The 19,698-nt window shown below is 45.0% G+C and overlaps 1 protein-coding gene across 1 annotated transcript in view; it reads left to right on the forward strand.

Annotated features, from left to right (window-relative positions):
* LOC129462946 (uncharacterized) overlaps positions 1–19,698 on the forward strand; it is a 72,401-nt gene that overhangs the window by 37,892 nt on the left and 14,811 nt on the right. The window contains exons 3-4 of the mRNA XM_063617041.1: positions 14,698–14,881; positions 16,053–19,331. Of these exons, the coding sequence (XP_063473111.1) occupies positions 14,698–14,881; positions 16,053–19,331 (3,463 nt within the window). The remainder of the gene's footprint in view (positions 1–14,697; positions 14,882–16,052; positions 19,332–19,698) is intronic.

Genomic DNA, 19,698 nt, shown 5'->3' on the forward strand with positions numbered 1-19,698 from the left:
GACTGAGTTTTCCACTAAGAACAAGTTCTACGTGCCATGAGAGGGTTTCTAGATTATTATTTCATTTCACAGATGAATTATTTTCTATTATAGGGATAAGAATTTTCAGAATTGTCTAAACACAATTTTCATGTCTGTCTTTTAGTGCATTTGAGCCTGATTCTTTATTAGTAAACCTGCATGCAAATTATTTTCATATTAAGTTTCAATTCCAGGGTTAATACAAAATAGCCTAGTTATAACAACAAAACCAAACTCTATTAATAAAAACTGAATACCATCACAAAAATGTTACTTTTTTCTTTTTTGCCCAAAACTTCATGTAGGTGTTGGAGCAAACTGCCTATGTTTGAGTCTTAGCAACACCATCAATTTATGCAATCCTATAAAAATTCCACAAGCTTTCTTTTTTAAACGGAGCTTGAAAAGTTGACACCAAAGTCTATATGAAAAAACTTAAACATAAGAACAACTAGGAGAACCCTGGAATAAAAAGCTGTGGAGTGAGAATAGCTTGTCAGGTATTAAAAACACATTCTAGATCCTCTTTTAGGAAAGTATGTGATACTGTCATATGAAGAGACAGATTGACCACTGGAACAGAATAAAAAGCCCAGAAACACACAACTACACATGGTTCTGTACACCACAAAGAGTGGACTTCAGTGCACGGAAATTTAAAAACGAACCAGGCTGGCCGGGCGGGTGGCTCATGCCTGTAAACCCAACATTTTGGGAAGCTGAGGCAAGTGGATCGCCTGAAATCGGGAGTTCAAGATCAGCCTGGCCAGCATGGTGAAACCCCGTCTCTACTAAAAATACAAAAATTAGCCAGGCGTGGTGGCGGGCGCCTGTAGTCCCCCAGCTACTCCGGAAGCTGAGGCAGGAGAATCGCTTGAACCCAGGAGGCGGAGGTTGCAGTGAGCCCAGATAGCGCCATTGCACTCCAGCCTGGTGACAGAGCGAGACTCCGTCTCAAAAAAAAAAGAAAAGAAACGGGCCGTTAAGAAGTCCTGTGGAGAAAGCAGGCTATAACGAATGAATCTAACAATATTACAAACGCATGATACAGCCTCACTGAAAGAGTTGCGGGGAGAAGGAGGAGCTGACCTAAGCAACTTTGGAAGACAGCTTTTTGACTGGATACTCTAAAACTAAAGAAAAATTGTATATTAACACAGTATTCTAGGTAGTAAATTTGTTTCTCAGTAATTTTGAAACTACAAGTATAATAAATAGATAAATATGTTGTAGATAATGAAAGTCGGGGTCTCGCTCTCAGAAAAAAAAGTTACAAATAAGCAAGGGGGGAAAGTTAGAATGAGCCCTGTGGAGTAGAGTGGGAGGTATCAGTATGAATGTGTGCATGTCTATGTACACACATATATAATACACTAATCTGTGTTTAGCTATATTTTTTTGCTCTGTCTTCTGAGAAGCCCTAGAAGCAGTGACACCCCAGTATTTCTGGAGAAATGCCTGAGAAATTCTAGGTCTGGAGCCAGGAATAAACAAAATAAGGCTGGAACATCTTGTAGCACCAGAAGGAAAAGAAATGTTGGAGACGTGTAAGAAGGACATGTGGTGGGCTGAATAATGGCCCCCAAATATGTCCAGATCCTAATCCGCAAAACCTGTGAATATGTTACTTACATGGCAAAGGGACTTTGCAAATATGGCTAAGAACCTTTAGATGGGAGATGATCCCGGATGATCTGGGGGCCCGAGGGAGTCACAGTCGTCCTTATAAGAGGGATGCAGGAGGATCAGAGAGAGGAGAAAGGAATGTGAGGATGGAAACAGAGATCAGAGTGATGTGCTTTGAAGATGGAAGAACAGGCCACAAGTCAAAGTACACAGGCAGCCACAGAACCTGAGAGAAGCAAGGAAACAGATTCTCTTCTCAGAGCCTCCAGAAGGAGCCAGCCTTGCTGACACCTGACTCTGGTCCATTGAGTTCACTTTAGACCTCTGACTTCCAGAACTGTGAGATAATAAATTCCTGTTGTTATTAAATTTGTGGCAATTTGTTATAGCAGCAATAGAAAGCAAATACAGGACACAGCCAGTCTGAAAGAGCCAATGGCTGAGGCTAGGCCAATTCGAGCAGTAAAATAAGTAATGAGAGGTGGAGCCAGCTGGACTTCCTGGGTGGAGTGGGGACTTGGAGAACTTTTCTGTCTTACAAGAGGATTGTAAAACGCACCAATCAGCACTCCGTAGCAAGGATTCTAAAACATATCAATCAGCACTCTATAAAATGCACCAATCAGTGCTCTGTAAAAGGCACCAATCAGCACTCTGTGAAATGCACCAATCAGCGCTCTGTAAAACACACCAATCAGCAGGATCCTAAAAGTAGCCAGTCGCAGGGAGGATTAAAAAAAGGGCACTCTGATAGGACAAAAACCAAATATGGGAGGGGACAAATAAGGGAATAAAAGCTGGCCACCCCAGCCAGCAGCAGCAACCTGCTAGGGTCACCTTCCGTGCTTTCCGTGCTGTGGAAGCTTTGTCCTTTCGCTCTTTGCGATAAACTTTGCTACTGCTCACTCTTTGGGTCTGTGCCATCTTTAAGAGCTGTAACACTCACCGAGAAGGTCCACAGCTTCCCTCTTGAAGTCAGCGAGACCGAACCCACTGGCAGGAACCAACTCTGGACACAGTAACAATAGTATTGCATATAAACTAAGGAATAAAATAAATATCCATGAGCCTATACTACATTTTACACAATAGGGAGGGAATTCTACGCTTCGAAAGTGTTACGCATGAAAGACAAGAAAAGCCCAACAACCAGTCAATAATTGAAGACTGAGAAAACATGATTAAATGCCACATGATATCCTGGCTGGATCCTGCAACAGAAAGGTGACGTTAGCAGAAGAACTGGTGAAACCCAAATAAAATTCGTCATTCGTTAGGAGTGGTGTACCATATTAATTTCTTAATTTTGATAAATGTACCATGATGGTATAAGGGAAGATGGGTAAAAGGTATACAGAGTAAGGCCACAGGCATTTACCTTGAAGATATGCCTCCATGAGTATGTTAATACATATATATAAAGTTATTTATTTCAGCGTTAATTGTAATTGCAGGCCAGGAGTGGTGGCTCATGCCTGTAATCCCAACACTGTGGGAGGCCAAGGCGGGTGGATCACCTGAGATCAAGAGTTTGAGACCAACATGACCGACATGGTGAAACCCTGTCTCTACTAAATACAAAAAATTAGCCAGGCATGGTGGTGCATGGCTGGAGGCAGGAGGCAGAAGAACAGTTTGAACCCAGGAGGCGGAGGTTGCAGTGGACTGAGATTGCACCACTGCACTCCAGCCTGGATAACAAGAACGAAACTTTGTCTCAAAAAAAAAAAAAAAAATTGTAATTGCAAAACATCTGGAGCAACACAGATGCCCAAACATAGGAAATTCATTGAATAAACATTTAATGATTTAATATTCGTTGAATAGTACATCCACACATTAGAATATTATACAGCTGTTAAGAAAAAAAGGACGATCTTTATAAGCAGATCTGGAGTGATTTCCAAGATATAATGTATGTGAAAAAATAAAGGAAATATGTAGTGTGTATGGTAGATGCTGTGATGCAGCACTGAGATCCCGTTGGGAACTGAGGACTTAGTGCTGCTGGCAGAAAGCCCTCAGATGTCAAACCACTGTGGGATCTGCCTCTACTGAAAAGAACTGGCTTGCCTAAGGGTACATTTTTTCCTGGGGTGGCCCACGTTTAATGACTGATAGACGCGTGGTATAAAGACCCCTGGCTTTTCACCTATCATGGGACAACTCTGAAGGGCCATCCCAGTTTCAGAATTCTCCACAAGGTTAGCTGAGGCTCTGCTGAGGCCGCACGGCAGCTCAGCTTCTCCCTCTGTCCAATCCTGCTCTGACCCTTTCCTTCCTAGGGATTAATCCTAGGACACTTTCTAGTAAGTCTCCTGCTCACTAATCACCATCTCAGTGTCTGCATCCCAGAGCCAGCCTGTGACAGTATGCTACCTTTTGTATAAGAAATAAGGAAGAAATTAGCAAATATATACAATCATCTTGTTATTACCAAAGAAACACAGCAAAGGTAAAGCTGACACTAAAAGAGATTGGATCCGTACTGAAGTCAGTACGCTGAGATGGAGGCAAGCAGGAGAGAGGGACACACTCTGCCTATATGTTTTTATGTGATTTTCACTTTGGGAACCATATTAACGTTTTCTATGTGTGCAAAAACATTTAAATCTTCAAGGATGGGGAAAAAACAAAACATAAACTAATGTATCTAAATAGATTATAAGTTAATGACATAATCACACTGAGGAAAAATAAGAGGAGTGAAGGCAAATAACTTTTAAACAAGGTACTTTAATAATCTTCAGTCTAAAGGCGAAGAAACCTGCAAACTTATATTGAACTCCATTATGTGAGTTTTCAAAATGGTATGGGTTAGAAATTCTGAAATTACTTCCTGGGTTCTGTACTCATGGAACAAATGAGTAAATGTATCGAGGATATTGGGAGGCAGGTTTCTCACTAATGGAGAAGGGAGATAATACATATGGAATGATGGTAGGACAGGGAGATCCCTGTGGTGTTGTATTAAAATTGGAGGTATCAGCATGAACTCATATTTGTGTGTCTATACACTGGTGCATGTGTATTTCCTTCCTCTGTCCACTGGGAAGACTCAGAGGCAATGATACCAAAGAGCAATGAGCATACCTGTTGCCCAGATCTTAGTTTCTAAATACCATTTGTTACCAAAAGAGCCTGGAATCTTTGGAGAAACAGCTGAATCTAAGACTGGGGTAAGAAAAAATAAATGATGAACCTGGAATATCTTGTTTACAAAAAAGTAAGAAAAGGATTTTTTAGAAAAACTGATGGGAACATATCAAAAAGACACAAGGAGTCAACCTGAAGGGGCAAATTTGGGACAAATATGGCCCGCTATGGGATAATATGAGCATCAAAACAACATGATGATAATGGATTACAACCCATGAAATAAAGTAAGAATCGATGAGTTCATTATGATAATAAATGAACAAATAAAGAAGGGGATACTCTTCCTTATAGTAGCATGACAACAAATGAATGTAGAAGGAATCATGCAGTTAGATAATTATCGTTTGGCAACTATCATAATAACTGTTTTAGGCAATGTTATTTACGGATGCTAAAATTAGTGGGCAAAAGTTGAACAAGGAGCTGGATGCTTATACTGTCTCAAGGTGGCTTCCTGCAAGGTTTTCATTGCTTACAAAGGGGAAAATAGTTTTACAGAGGAGAGTTGTGGCAGGTATCACCTTATCCACGTGATCTAAGTTAACGTTACTATTATTGGGACAAAAACAGCCTCATGTGCTTGCTAATGCAATGCACTGAGAAGAACGCAGTGTCACTCCTGGAGAATTACTTCCCAAATGTATAACCTGAATCTATTAATAAAACATCAGACAGACCTGAATTGAAGGACTTTCCACAAATAACTGGCTTGTACTCTTCCTAAAATATCAAAGGTCAAGAAAGAGAAAATCTCAGGGACTCTTCTAGAGATAATTAAGCCCTGGGGGGACACTGTGCACTTGCCTAGTTTCAACTGATTGGAGCTCTTCTTTCTGGGATTCCTCCAAGTGGGTTGGGGGCTGGTTTCTGATGTTCTAGTCCCAATTGCATAGGGATCAAGGAATCATGTTCGAAGAGGTCCTCTGAATTGGAGCTGACTCATCCTAAAAAGAGAAGAAAAGCAGAGCAAAGGGTTTTATAGTGATCCCTGTGGAACATTCTGAAAATGTAGCTGTTTATTTTTTTAATTGAAAATAATTGTATATTTTCATGGGAGGTACATAGTGATGTGATACAATGTATAGTGATCAGATCAGGGTAATTAGCATATTCATCATCTGAAATATTTGTCATTTCTTTTGTTGGGAACATTGAATTATCCTCCTTCTAGCTTTTTGAAACCATATATTATTGTTAACTATAGTCATTGTACAGTGGTACAGAACACAAGAATTTAGTCTTTCAATCTAGGTGTAATTTTGTATTCTTTAACAAGTCTCTCCTTGGCCATCCTTTCCCCCTACTCTTCCCACCCTCAATTCTACTTTTTACTTCTATGAGATCAATTTTGTTTTTTTAGCTTCCACATGAGTGAGAATGTTTGGTGTTTAACTTTCTGTTCCTGGCTTATTTCACCTAACATGATGTTTTCCAGTGGTTGCGTTACTGAAACACCAGGGTTTCAGTCCAGGTTCTGCTGCTTACCACAAAGAAAGCCAACCACTGAGACAACGATTATTGCCAAGGAAGAAGGCTTTAATCAGGTGCTGCAGCCTAGGAGATGGGATGAGTCTCAAATCCATTTCCCCGACCAATTAAAATTAGGGGTTTATATAGCAGAGAAGAAATCCAGCAGTGAGTAAGAAAACAAGAACTAGGGAGGGCAAGAACTAGGGAGGGGCAAGGAAGCAATCATGACGAATGGGAGGCCTGGTGTCTCATGTCTGGATGTGGTGATCTGGTGAGTTTCTGTTCTTCGATGCTTTTTGAAATGCCTGGGGGAATCCTTTCCTGAGGAAGGAATTCAGATAAAACAAATGTAAGTTTCAAGTTTTAGGACCAGAAGGGTCAATTTCTATGTTTACTCCCCACCACCCCCACACCCCCCCCCAAAAAAAAAACTGTCTATGGGAGTATTGGGTCAGTTTCAGTTGGCGGAATCCAGTTCTTTGTCATTATAGGGCTGAAGTTCCTGTTTCCTTGTTGTCAGCCAGGGGCTGCTGGTCTTTGCTCTTGGAGGCTGCCTGCATCCTATATGGCCCCCTCCAGCAATGGCAGGTCAAATTCCCCTCATGCTTTGAAACCCTCTAACTTCTCCTTCTGCAGCATCTCTCTCACTCACTTGTCTGCTAACCTTTTCTGCTTTTAAGGGCTCATGTGATTACATTGGGCCCACCTGGATAGACCAGAACCCACTCCCTATTTAAAGGTCTCAATTGCATCTGCAATGTCCCTGCACAGCAGTACCTAGATTTGAGTTTGTTTGACTAACCAGGGGACAAGAATCTTGAGGGGGGAGGCACGGCGGCAGGGACAGGATGCATCTTTAGAATTCAGTCAACCACAGTGCTTTATAGTTAGATGTAGTGCACATTCTCAGATTGGTAACAGTTAAGAAACTTTGAAATATTGGCTTTGCATCAGATAATGGTACAGATGGTCCCAATTTACCATGGTTCAATTTACAATTTTTCCACTTTATGATGGGACAAAAGTGATATGCATTCAGTAAAAACTGTACTTTGAGTACCCATACAACCGTTCTGTTTTTCACTGAGTACGGTAGTCAATAAATTATATGAGATATTCAACACTTTATTATCAAATAGGCTTTGTGTTAGATGAGTTTGCCCAATTGTAGTCTAATGTAAGTATTCTGAGCACATTTAAGGTGGGCTAGGCTAAACTATGATGTTTGGCAGGTTAGGTGTATTTGCATTTTCATTTTTTGTTTTTCTATTTTTTTCTCAGAGATAAAAGAGTTTCAGTGTGGTGGCTCATGCCTGCAATCCCAGCACTTTGGGAGGCCGAGGAGGGTGAATTGCTTGAGCCCAGGAGTTGGAGATCAACGTGGGCAACATGGCAAAACCCTGTTTCTACCAAAAATACAAAAAATCTGCCAGGCATGGTGGCTTGCGCCTGTGGCACCAGCTACTTGGGAGGCTGAGGTGGGAGGATCGCTTCAGCCCAGGTGGTAGAGGTTGTAGTGAGCTGAGATTGTGCCACTGCACTCCAGCCTGGGTGACCCTGTCTCAAAAAAAAAAAAAAAAAAAAAAAAAGAGAGAGTTTCTACTGCCCAGGCTGAATTGCAGTGGCATGATCTCAGCTCATTGCAACCTGCACCTCCTGGGCTAAAGCAATCCTCCCACCTCAGCCTCCTGAGGAACTGGGACTACAGGTTTGTGTCACCACACCCAGCTAATTTGTGTGTGGTTTTTTTTTTTTTTTTTTTTTTTGAGACGGAGTCTTGCTCTGTCGCCCAGGCTGGAGTGCAGTGGCGCGATCTTGGCTCACTGCAAGCTCTGCCTCCTGGGTTCATGCCATTCTCCTGCCTCAGCCTCCAGAGCAGCTGGGACTACAGGCACCCGCCACCACGCCCGGCTAATTTTTTTTTTGTATTTTTAGTAGAGACGGGGTTTCACCGTGTTAGCCAGGATGGTCTCAATCTTCTGACCTCATGATCTGCCCGTCTTGGCCTCCCAAAGTGCTGGGATTACAGGCGTGAGCCACCGTGCCCGGCCGCTAATTTGTTTTTTTAAAGACAGGGTCTCACTATGTTTCCCAGGCTGGTAAATGCATTTTCAATTTACAATATTTTGACTTACAATGAGTTTCTTGGAACATAAACATAAACTCAATGTTTAATTTTAGAATTGTGATGATTGTTCTGTAGTTTTGAGAATGAATACCTTCACTAGTATTTAGTGTGGATTTAGGGAATCCACACTAAATCATTCTGGGATAAAGGGGCATCATCCCTGGGGCTGTCCACACACACACACACACACACACACACACACACACACACACACACACACCCCATAGAGACAGTTAAGAAAGCAAATGTGGAAAAATCATAACAATTGGTTAATCTAGTTAAAGGATATATTGGAGCGGCGGTCCCAACCATTTTGGCACAGGGGACTGGTTTCATGGAAGATAATTTTTCCATGGATGGGTGTTGGGGAGTGTTGGGGAGGGGGTGGATGGTTTCAGGATGAAACTGTTCCGCCTCGGGTAATTAGGCATTAGATTCTCATAAGGAGGGCACAATCTAGATCCTTCATGTGTAGAGTTCACAATAGAGTTCGAGCTCCTATGATAATCTGACGCCGCCGCTGATCTGACAGGAGGCAGAGCTCAGATGGTGATGCTCACTTGCCTGCCACTTACCTCTTGCTGTGTGGCCCGATTCCTAACAGGCCACGGACCGGTACAGGTCCACAGCCCAGGGTTTGGGGATCCCTGTATTACTTTATATGGTACAATTCTTTCACCTTTTATAAGTTTGAAATTATAGGAAATAATAAGTTACAAAAATACTGTTGAAAAATATTCATGCTCAAAAGTTATGAGAATTAGATAAAAAGAGTATTTAAAACTGTACGTGGGTTCTCAAAAAAATAGAATTAATATATGACAACAATGCCCCTTCTGAGTATATATCTGAAAGAATTGGAAGTAGGGACTGGAACCAATATTTGTACACCCATGTTTGTAGCAGCATTATTCACAATGACCAAAAGGTAGAAACAACACAAATGTCCATTGAAGGGTGAATGGATGAACAAAAGTGTGGTGTATTCGAACAACGGATTATTATCCAGCCTTAAAAATGAAGGAAATACTGACGCATGCTCCAACATGGATGAACCTTCAGGACAATATGCTCAGTAAAACAAGTCATTCACCAAAAGACAAATACTGCATGATTCCACTTATATGAGGTGCCTAGAGTAGTCAAACTCATAACGAAAATAGAATGGTGGTTTCCAAAGACCCCAGGGGTCAGGAGCAGAGTTTCAGTTTGGGATGTTGAAAAAAGTTCTGGAGATGGAGGGTGGTGATGGTTACAAAATAATGTGAATATACTTAATGCCACTGAATGATACAATTAAAAAATAGTTAAAATGGTATTTTTTTTTGAGACAGTTTCGCTCTTTTTGCCCAGGCTGGAGTGCAGTAGTGTGATCTTGTTTCACTGCAGCCTCTGCCCCCCCAGGTTCAAGTAATTCTCCTGCTTCCTGAGTAGCTGGGATTACAGGTGTGCACCACCATGCCCAGCTAATTATATTTATTTATTTATTTATTTATTTTTTGAGTTGGAGTCTCACCTGTCACCCAGGCTGGAGTGCTGTGGCGTGATCTGGGCTCACTGCAACCTCCGCCTCCCTGATTCAAGCAATTCTCTGCCTCAGCCTCCCGAGTAGCTGGGATTACAGGTGCCCGCCACCACGCCCTGCTAATTTTTTTATTTTAGTAGAGATGGGGTTTCACCATGTTGGCCAGGCTGAGCTCGAACTCCTGACCTGAGGTGATCCGCCAGCCTCGGCCTCCCAAAGTGTTGGGATTGCAGGCGCGAGCCAGCGCGCCTGGCCTAAAATGGTAAACTTTATCTTACGTATATTTTACCATAAAAAAAAGATATAGAACTAGGGTGAAGATGGGGGAAACTGTACATGGTGTGACCCATGTAAAAAAAAATCATGGAAAGAAATTGCCAAAATATTTATAATAACTTATTTAAGAGTTTGAGAGCAGAATGATTTTATACTAATTTAATACTACTTTGTACATTTGAAGTTTTCTAACAATGCATTTTATTACAAAAAAGGCACACTAAATTTTGGGAGAAGCTAAACATCATTTTTGTCTGTTTCTGTGCAAATGCCTCTGTTGTATTGTCTGTTCCTGGCAAGGTGAATTATTTATACACAGCATTATCTGTACTCATGACCGTGGGAAACAATCCAGCCCATCTATTAGGGCAGTACTGCAGATAATTCGTATTGGTCTGGCTCCTCTTACTTTCAGAACAAGCTCCTTGAGCAGTTCTCAGGGAAGTCCAAATGGAGTCAATCAGCACAAAACGTGCTAAGTGTTTGGCTGGCAGTCTGAGCCTTCCCTTCTGCTACGTAAGCTCTCAGGAGGCCAGAAGGAATTTGCCGCACCAGCAGTCCCTGGACCAGAGTTTGGCAGTAGGGCGGAGCTTTAGGCAGGACCTTTCAAGAACAGGCCAACATAGTATGTGTTTTCTTTTGCATACAAATACATGATGAACATCAAATATATCATATAATGAATATGAATGAGTTGAAGGAAGGAAAGAATTACCTATACACCTACAACCTAGAGATAAGCATTGTGAACATTTCCATATACTGTATATTTATTCCAGATAGTTTTCTTTTCTTGCTCTCCTTTTCACTCCCTCTTCCTATCCTTTTCCTTCTCCCGTCTCTCATTTTCCTTTTTAAAAACTCATATAAAGAAATATCTGTGTAAGTATGTCTACCCATATGCAAATATACACATGCATATGCATGTATATGTGTATATATAAAACAGGTCACACGATTGATAGGCCCCTGCACTGCACATCCCCTGAGGGGTCCCATTCACTCCAGGGCTAGGTGAACAGTACCTCTGGGGTAGTAGAGTGCACGGCATAAGCATCACAGCAGCCCTGGGAAAGATGGTGGTTTAACTCATCTCCCCCTCCACTTCCAACTCCAGTCTACACCAAGATCAAAGAGGAACTCATGTTTTCTTCTTCGGTGGTTTTGAACTTACCTTTAGATCCCTTATCCATTTAGAGTTCACTTTTATTGGATCTCTATTTTATATTTTTCTAAATGACTACCCTGTATCCCAGCAATATGAGATGCCACCTTTATCTTTCATCTTTTCATATGGAGTAATTTTTAAAAATTGAATACAGTACAGTGTGTGTCTTAGTCTGTCTTGGCTGTTATAACAAAGCTCCATAAACTGGATAGCTTATAAATAACAGAAATTTATTTCTTACAGTTTTGGAGACTGGGAAGTCCAAGATCAAGCCACCAGCAGATGTGGTGTCTAGTGAGGTCCTGCTTTCTAGTTCATAGATGTCATCTTCTAGCTGTGTCCTCACATGGGGGAAGAGGCAAGGAGTCTCTCTTGGGCTTCTTTCAGAAGGGCACTACACCCATTCATAAAGGTTCTGCCCCCAAAACTTAATTACTTCGAATAATTACCTCCCATACCTCCCTTTTATTTAATACTATTACATTGGGGGTTAACATTTTAACATATGAATGGGGGGTACATACAGATATTCAGACCATAGAAGTATATATGCAAAATTACAGTAGCTCTAGATAGTATTATCTCCTTCTAGGAAGAGAAGGAAATAAATTAAATTAAAATTAATTTTATTTTATTCTGGTGGGCAGCTAAAGTAGGGACAGCTCACCCTTATCTAATTAAAGTCTTGAAATAATTCAAGACTAGTTTCAATCTTGTGAGATGTTTATTTCCAGTATGTTCCTCCTCCTAAGGGATGGATTTTCTGAAAACCTAAAGTATTTATCAAGTTCCTTCCATATTGATGAGACCTGCACTCTAATTTTTGTTTTCTCAATGCTGTGATACTACTGGTCTCAGCATAGCTGCTGCCGTCTGCATGGTTTTTCTGCCTCTTGACCTGTGTTACTTAGGAAAAGGTGCTGGATGCTGGCAGCCTTGGTAGCTCTCCAGGACCTTAAAACAACTGTTTTATTTTACATTTTAAAATTGTTGGGGTTTTTTTGTTGTTGTTTTTTATAGACAAGGTCTCGCACTGTTGCCCAGGCTGGAGTGCAGTGGCATGATCATGGCTTACTGCAGCATTAACCTCCTGGCCTCAAGCAACCCTCCCACCTTTTCCTCCCAAAGTGCTGGGATTACAGACATGAGCCACTGTTCCTGGCCTAAAAATATTTTCTCCATCTTCCACAGGTGTTCTTAGTGGAAAAGTTGGTCTAATACCTTCATGGTTTGAAGCAGAAGTTTGAGAACATTCACTGTTATATCTCAAATCAGTGGTCTGAAAGATGAAGCCAACAATATCGTGCAAACCAGAAAGTAAAAGCAGAAATTATGCATGACAAAAATAGTTGAATTGGAGGATAAATCCAGGACACTCAACTTGCAAATCATGGAGCTTCTAGAAGGAGAAAAATGAAGAGATTCGGGAGAGGCAATAATGAAACAAATGGTAGAAGAAAATTTCTTTGAGCCAATTTGTGACCCAAATGTGTAGATTATAACTGTACCTGGGTGCTGGGTGAGACACATTGATAAGATTCCTGAAATCCTAGTGCTTTCAGACAAAAGAAAACTTATTTATGGACGGAAATCACTTAGACTAGCCCCAGGTTTCTCCTTTGCAGCTCTGGAAGCCTGAAGATGTGGGAATTAAGTCTCCAGGCTGTGAGTGGAAGGGCCTGCAACTCAGAATGTTCTACCCAGAGAGCTCATCATTAAGCAGACAGTGGGAAGGATAAGCATGCAGATCTGCAAGGACATAGTGAATGCATCTCCCCAACTGAGAAAAACATCCAGAAACAACTCTACCTAAATCACAGAGAGCAGAAACTCCAGATAAGAGAAGGTGAAGAGACAGGATAATAGTATGGTATCCTGGCTGTTAAGAGTCAAATTTCTTAGTCTCTAAGCTGCAAAGCTAAGGGAGATTCTAATTGCAGCCTCAGATGAAGAACATTCAATTATCTCAGCCAAACTTAAAAGCAGGGGTGGAAGTGAGGGGAGAAAAAAGGACAGAAACATATTTTGAAGGGCTGAAGGAAGAGTGAGTAGAGTGGGGAAGTTTTATTGAAGAGTTTCTATTGACTTTCTCCACATGATGTAGCTTGTACTCAAGTCATATTAGGACACAGCCATTGCATTGCCTTAGAGGTGGACCCATGTGTCTCTCACGTGTGCACCTCTGATTCTCTATGGCTTTGTTTTCCTCCCTTCCATTTTAACATTCAGAAATGAGAAAACCCAGAAAACTAGGCTGGCCAGGTGAGGGCCTCAGCTTCGCAACTGAGCAGCTGTCAGGAAGTGGCACAAAGCCATATTTATGGGCTGAGGGACCTGCATGTCAATGGGAGCTGATGGACAAATTATCTCCCAGGAATCAAAAGTAAAGGAAGGGAAGGAGACAGCTGGCATGCGTTCTCTGCCCTCCCCCTGGTCCCCCAATGTCTCCACATTTCACTGTGCTGGGTTATTTGGGGCTAGTAGTATGATTCTCTGCACTGTAAATTCAGGGGATATTTCATGTGTAGGTGGCTGGGATGTTTGGGGCAGGAAGGGATGTGGGGCATTGAAATTTATTGCCACTCTGTAAGGGACCTGAAGCTGGGAGGAGTGTCTCAACAGTCACTCCCCCTGGCACTCCCATGTCCTCGTAGCCTACAATTCCAAGGGCACACAGCTCTGCCCCATTTCTAAAGAATAACTATTAAAAGGGTGGGAGCTGGAGGGAGTGGGACTTTTATGTATTAATGTATTTTGTGGGGTGAGGGGTTACTATTGAAAGAGAAATGTTTGAGATCACATGAACAAAACAGTTGCTGTGGACATCTGTGTTCATTCATGGAAACTGATTTTTGTTACATAAAACCTCACCTCTTGATAGCATGGATTAAAATGAGATTCTAGATACTGTTTTCTTTCTTTAAAAATAGATTTATTGTTTTTTGTAGTAATTATTCATGTTCATTGCAGAGAAAATTAGAGTAATTAAAATAGAAACAAAGCAGATTTTAAAATGCCAAGATATAACCATAGTTTGAGGATTATCCTTCTAGAAAGACTTCTCTATGTCCACCTGTATACAACTGAAAACAAACAGCATCTTGCCATACATACATGCTATTCTGTAATTTGGGTATGGTACAGTACGGTACGGTACAGTACGGTATGTGTTTTCTCAACACTGCATCTTGGAGAGGATTCCATGACCAAGCCTCCAGTTCCATTGTAATGGCGACTTTGTGCTCTGTAATTTCTGTGTATCATAATTTCCTATAGGTATGTTTCTCTTTTGTAACCTGTTACAAATGTAATGTGTCTGTCCAGGCTTGCCGGAGACTCTGAGGAGGAGTGGCTCAGGGAGGAAGTGGAGGCTGCTGCCCAGTCTCTGACCGTGTTTGGAAGGAACATCACACTGGTGGCTCAGAGACTCCATCTTCAGCCAGAATGTCAGCGCCACCGGGAGGAGCTAGTGACCACAGCTCAGCAGATCCTGGTGAACACCACAAAGGTGAGGCTGGTGTCAGAGCTGGCTGGCTGGCCAGTCTTGACAGAAAGCTCATTGCTGTCCTCAGTAGCAGACGCCTGCCCCAGAGAGAGAAACCTGCCCAAGTTTCTGCCAGGACCACATGCACAGAGTTAATCACCAATTTAATAAATGCTAAATGCAGAACCTGCCTTAGAAAACTGGGTGGACACACTGAGTTAGGGTCTATGATCTTCAATCCACTGTGCAACCCCCTTACCCCCCACACTTAGCCACCAACTTCTAATAAAAAGATTTCATCAGAGGGGTCATTTTCCATCTTGCTTTTGTCCAGGAGCTATGGGGAGAGGCTACAGAAACCTCTGTAACTCTCAGCCTATTTGGCAAACCTGGCTCCAAAGTGAAGGCTCTGCTGCACTGGCATAGCTGGAAGGATCTCAGGAGGCCAGGATGATGCCTCAGCCTTCAAATACTCCCCCTTCTCCATCCTGACATTCCATCATTACCGCACAACGTTGTTCCCATTAGAATCCATACGCCTTGAATATTAGCAAATATTATTGTTCATCTTTAAAACTTTAGTAATGTGGGTTATGCATAGGTATTTGTAACTTAACAGGTCTTTATTAAAGGAAGGTAAGAGATAGGGAGTAGAGAGCGCAGAAGGGTTTGGGGTACCTGCTGATGAGTGGAGGATAGGCGGGAAGGGCAGGCTCTTGGAAGTGCTTGGTACCAGCTCTGTTAGAGGGGGTAGATAGAGCTGTCTGAGAATGGCAGGGTCAGGCTAGGAAAGATTTCTCACAGGCACTGCCTGGACAGGCCACCCCTCCAGCTCCCACCATCCTCATCCAAATAGTAAGTTCTCCCGAAACAGCTTTTGTTGCGTGCGTGATACCACGTATTCCGTCCACTGCTCCACCCCTACCTAAGGACCTGCACTCCAAACCCAGCTTGGACCCCACAGTAAATGTAGTTCAAACGCAGGAGGCCTTAAATTTTCGTAAAAGCAAACGTTTTCTTATAAACACCACTCCTAAGCGACTTTTTTCCCTGAGATTCTACACTCTTTAGTCTTGGGAGGTGAAGGGGACAAAATATTTGTAAAACCAAGGAGGGAGCAGCTGCCATTGCTCTCCCCGTGGCTCAGGAACCGGCAAGCACCTTCGAACCTCTCTGCCTCTCCTTGCCCGAACAGGTCCTGCTCCTTGAAGACGCGGCGATGGCGAGGAAGATGGTGCGGGCGGCCGGTTGGTGCCTGACCTGCCTGGACGCGCTGGAAGCGGCGGGAGACGCAGCCTCGCTGCGCGGCCCCTTCGCCGACCTGGCCGCGGCGCTGCTGCGTCTGGGGGAACTGGCGGCGCACAGGCCAGAGGAACGCCTGGGCCGCGCGGGCCGCCTGCTTCGGGGCTGCGTCCCCGCACTGATCGCGGCCGCCCGCGGCCACCTCCGGCATCCGCGCGATCAGCAGCTGGCCGCCTCCCGGCGCCGGGTTTGCGCTCTGGCCAGGAAGGCCCTCGGCGAGCTCCTGGTGCGGCTGGACCCTGGCGCCACGGCGTCTGCGGCCCGCACGTGGAACGGCGCGCTCGCCAGGCGCCTGAGGCAATTGCACGAGCTGCTGGTGGCGCCCGAGCCCGAGCCCCTGCACCTCGGCCTGCTGGACCCGCCGCTGGCCGCCGTGGTCTGGCACTGCATGCGCCTGGCCGCCTGCTCTGCGCCGCCCGAGAGGCTGCACCTGGTGGCCCGCTGCGGCCGGCTGCTGCAGTTGCGAAGCGCTGGCGCCAGGCGCCTCACGGGGATTGGCGGACCTCCGGGGAGAGGCCGGGGAAGGCCGGAGCCAGGACAAGAGCGCGCGGCGCTGCGGGTCGCGACGGAGGCCCTCTCCCAGGGGTTCCGCACTGGGCTACTCCGCCAGATCCTGGACACCTTCACGGACATGCAAAGTCCTCTCCTAAGGCTGGTCCAGGCGGCGGTGGCGACTCCCGCAGGCAGCTCCCCTTACGTTGGCGAAGCCTTGCGGAAGAGCCTCCAGCTTTTTCTTGCTACTTTCCATGACAGGGCCAAGCAGATGCTCAGAGTGGCTCACTTGGCATTGGTTTGCTGCCCTCGACAAGAAATTGGCAGAGACATGGAGGCCGCCATGGCAGGCATTTGGGGGCTCGTGGTGAGAGTGCAACAGCTTTTCTCAGGAAGCCGCCAAGGGTCTGGCCGGGACTGGAACCCTGCCACCCTGCAGGCCCTGCTTCGGGCCTGGGCCAGGGAATCCGAACGCCTGTTGGCATGTTTTGATGATGTTCTCAATATTCCTGAGTTCCTGAGTGTGTCCATTCAGGAAATGACCAAGCACTTGGACTTCTTTACATGGGCTTTGGAGAGTGGGGATTCCAGTGAGTTTTCCCGATGTGTGGCATATCTACAGGGCCGGGCCACACACATAGTGCAGGTAATGAGCAGGTATGTGGGCCGGGAACGAGATCCCATTTTCCGGAATGGCCTGAGAGTCTTGATCCAGCAGCTGGAGCAATCTTCATTGGTCTTGGGTGCAGCTGCTGAGCGCTGTTCACATGAATATGGCTCTCCGGACACTGATGCATTTTTAACCGTGGCAAAACATCTGATCTATTCAGCTCAGAGCCTCAAAGAGGGGCTGGATGGGACTAAGCACCCAGATATCCTCAGCCCCCTTCGGGACCAAGTCCACAGGTTTGACATTGCTAAGAGACAGCCTTATTTCATTCTCCCCAGCCTCCAGAGCTCTGCAGCACCTGAACTGAAATATCAGAGAGTGCCTAGGTTAGGGGAAAATGACCTAGGCACCTCCTATCCACCAATGGACCATTCTTCCCACCCTTTGATTCCTGACACCTGTCCAAACAGGAGGGGCTCTCCACCCCCTGCCATCAGCAAACTCATCCTTGCTGTAGAGAGCCGTGACCACCAGGCAGTGGCCTCAGCTTGCACCAACCTGCTGGAGCATGATGCAGCTGTGGGTGCAGCCCAAGGGGCCCTGGCTGGAGAGGGGCCACTGGGGCCAGAGAGGATGATGGGACTCCAGGGTATCTCAACACTGGCACCTCCTATTATTGACCTAACAAAAGAGATAGCACATTGCACAGCTGCTAGAACTGATAGGCTTCTGGAAGTGGCTCTCCGGCTGTCTGGCAGGACCAGGGAAACCAGGCAGGGTTTGGCAGCCATGGCTGGTGACTGGTACCCTCTGTGTCAACAGCTGTTTTGCCACAACCCAACAGCTGATCTGCCAGAGAGTACAGCAGTGTTCCTGGAGCTTCATCGGAATTTAGCCTCAGTGGTTCAACTAGCAGCTAAAAATGGTCCCATGGATTTGGATAAAAACAACCTTGATTCAACTCGGCATCTGGAAGTGCTTTTACAAATGCAAGGCAGATTGAAGGAGACAGAGACCCATGCTAAACAGTTGTTGGAAAAGGTTTTGGCCTTTGATGGTCTCCAAGCCCCCAAGTCGTGGGAAGAAAGCGTTGAGGATGGGTGTCTTCTATGGTCAGTGGCTGTCCAAGACCTGCTCCAGTACATGGAGCAGCTCAGTGGGAGAAAAGGCCTGTTCCTACTGCCCCTGCGGCTGGCAATGAAGAACCAGCAGGGATTGCAGGAAGGGTTGGATCATGCAGCAGATGTGTCTCAGAGGCTACAAGAGGCAGCCAGGCTGTCCAGCCTACTGTGTGGGGATGAGCAGGAAAAGGGTGAGGTGTCCTTTCTGTGCAGGGAAGTTCATGTACTCACAGATGCTCTGCTGGATGTGGCACAGATCCTGGCCTCCTCCCCCAAACCATCTCCCAGCCTGTCCACGCGCTTTGAACTTCTCTGTTTGGAGCTCACCCTTCAAGCCAAGGCCTTGACTGGCCACCTCAGCACCATCAACGCAGACTATGAATGTGCCTTCCAAGATGTTATCTGCCCAAGGCCCTCTGTCTGCAAGGACCCCCAGACTACACCAGAAAGCTCCCTGGAAAGAATGGTGTCTGGTATCCAAGCTGTACAAGGAATTGTGGTAGAAGGTCAAGAGTACAGGCCCTGCCAGGAAGACCTCCTTATGGCTCTGGAGAGCATTCTCACCCTCACCAAGGAGGTGGCCCAGAGGATCCCTGTGCTCCGAGAGTACCCAGAGGAGTGGGGAATGCACATCCTAGGCTGGCTTCGATGGGAGTGGGCAGCCAAGGCCCACCATGCTGTGGCCCAGCTGCAGGCCTGGAAAGGTGGTCACACCAAGGCCTGGAGACATCTGGCCCAGTGCTTGAAACCTTGGGAGGAGCCAGCAAGGGCCTCAGAACAGGATTCTATCCAGCCCCAGTTCTTCTGCAAGGAGGATGCAGCTGGAGCCTCTGCAATGGGCATTGTGGATTCTCAGAGTGCTGTCCCCGGAACTCCCCTAGGGAGCTCAGTGAGGACCTGTATTGCTGAGCCAGGTGTCCCTGGGACAACCACAGTGGACCTGAGCATGGTAGGGTACTCAGCATCTTTTCTTCACACCCATCTCAGTTCTCTTTCTATTAACCAAGGACCCTGGCAAGTTCCAGAAAAAGCCGTCTTGGTGTCCATGTGTGCGATTCACACCAGACAGGCAGCACATGCAGACTTTAGGAGCCCAGACTTGGGAAGGAGACTGCCTGGGCTGGGCTGTGCCTGCGTCTACCATTTCCTTGTTCTGAGATCTCAGAGAAGCGTTGTAGTCATTTGGGGCTTCAACATTTTTTTTCTAGAAAATGGGAACTTTGATAATTTCCTGATGAAAAATTAATGAAAGCATGCAAAATATTTGCACTTGCCTAGCATATAGTAAGTATAAATGATGGCTGTAATTATTACTG

This window comes from Symphalangus syndactylus, chromosome 14, assembly GCF_028878055.3.
Source record: "Symphalangus syndactylus isolate Jambi chromosome 14, NHGRI_mSymSyn1-v2.1_pri, whole genome shotgun sequence".
Classification (NCBI taxonomy): Eukaryota; Metazoa; Chordata; class Mammalia; order Primates; family Hylobatidae; genus Symphalangus; species Symphalangus syndactylus.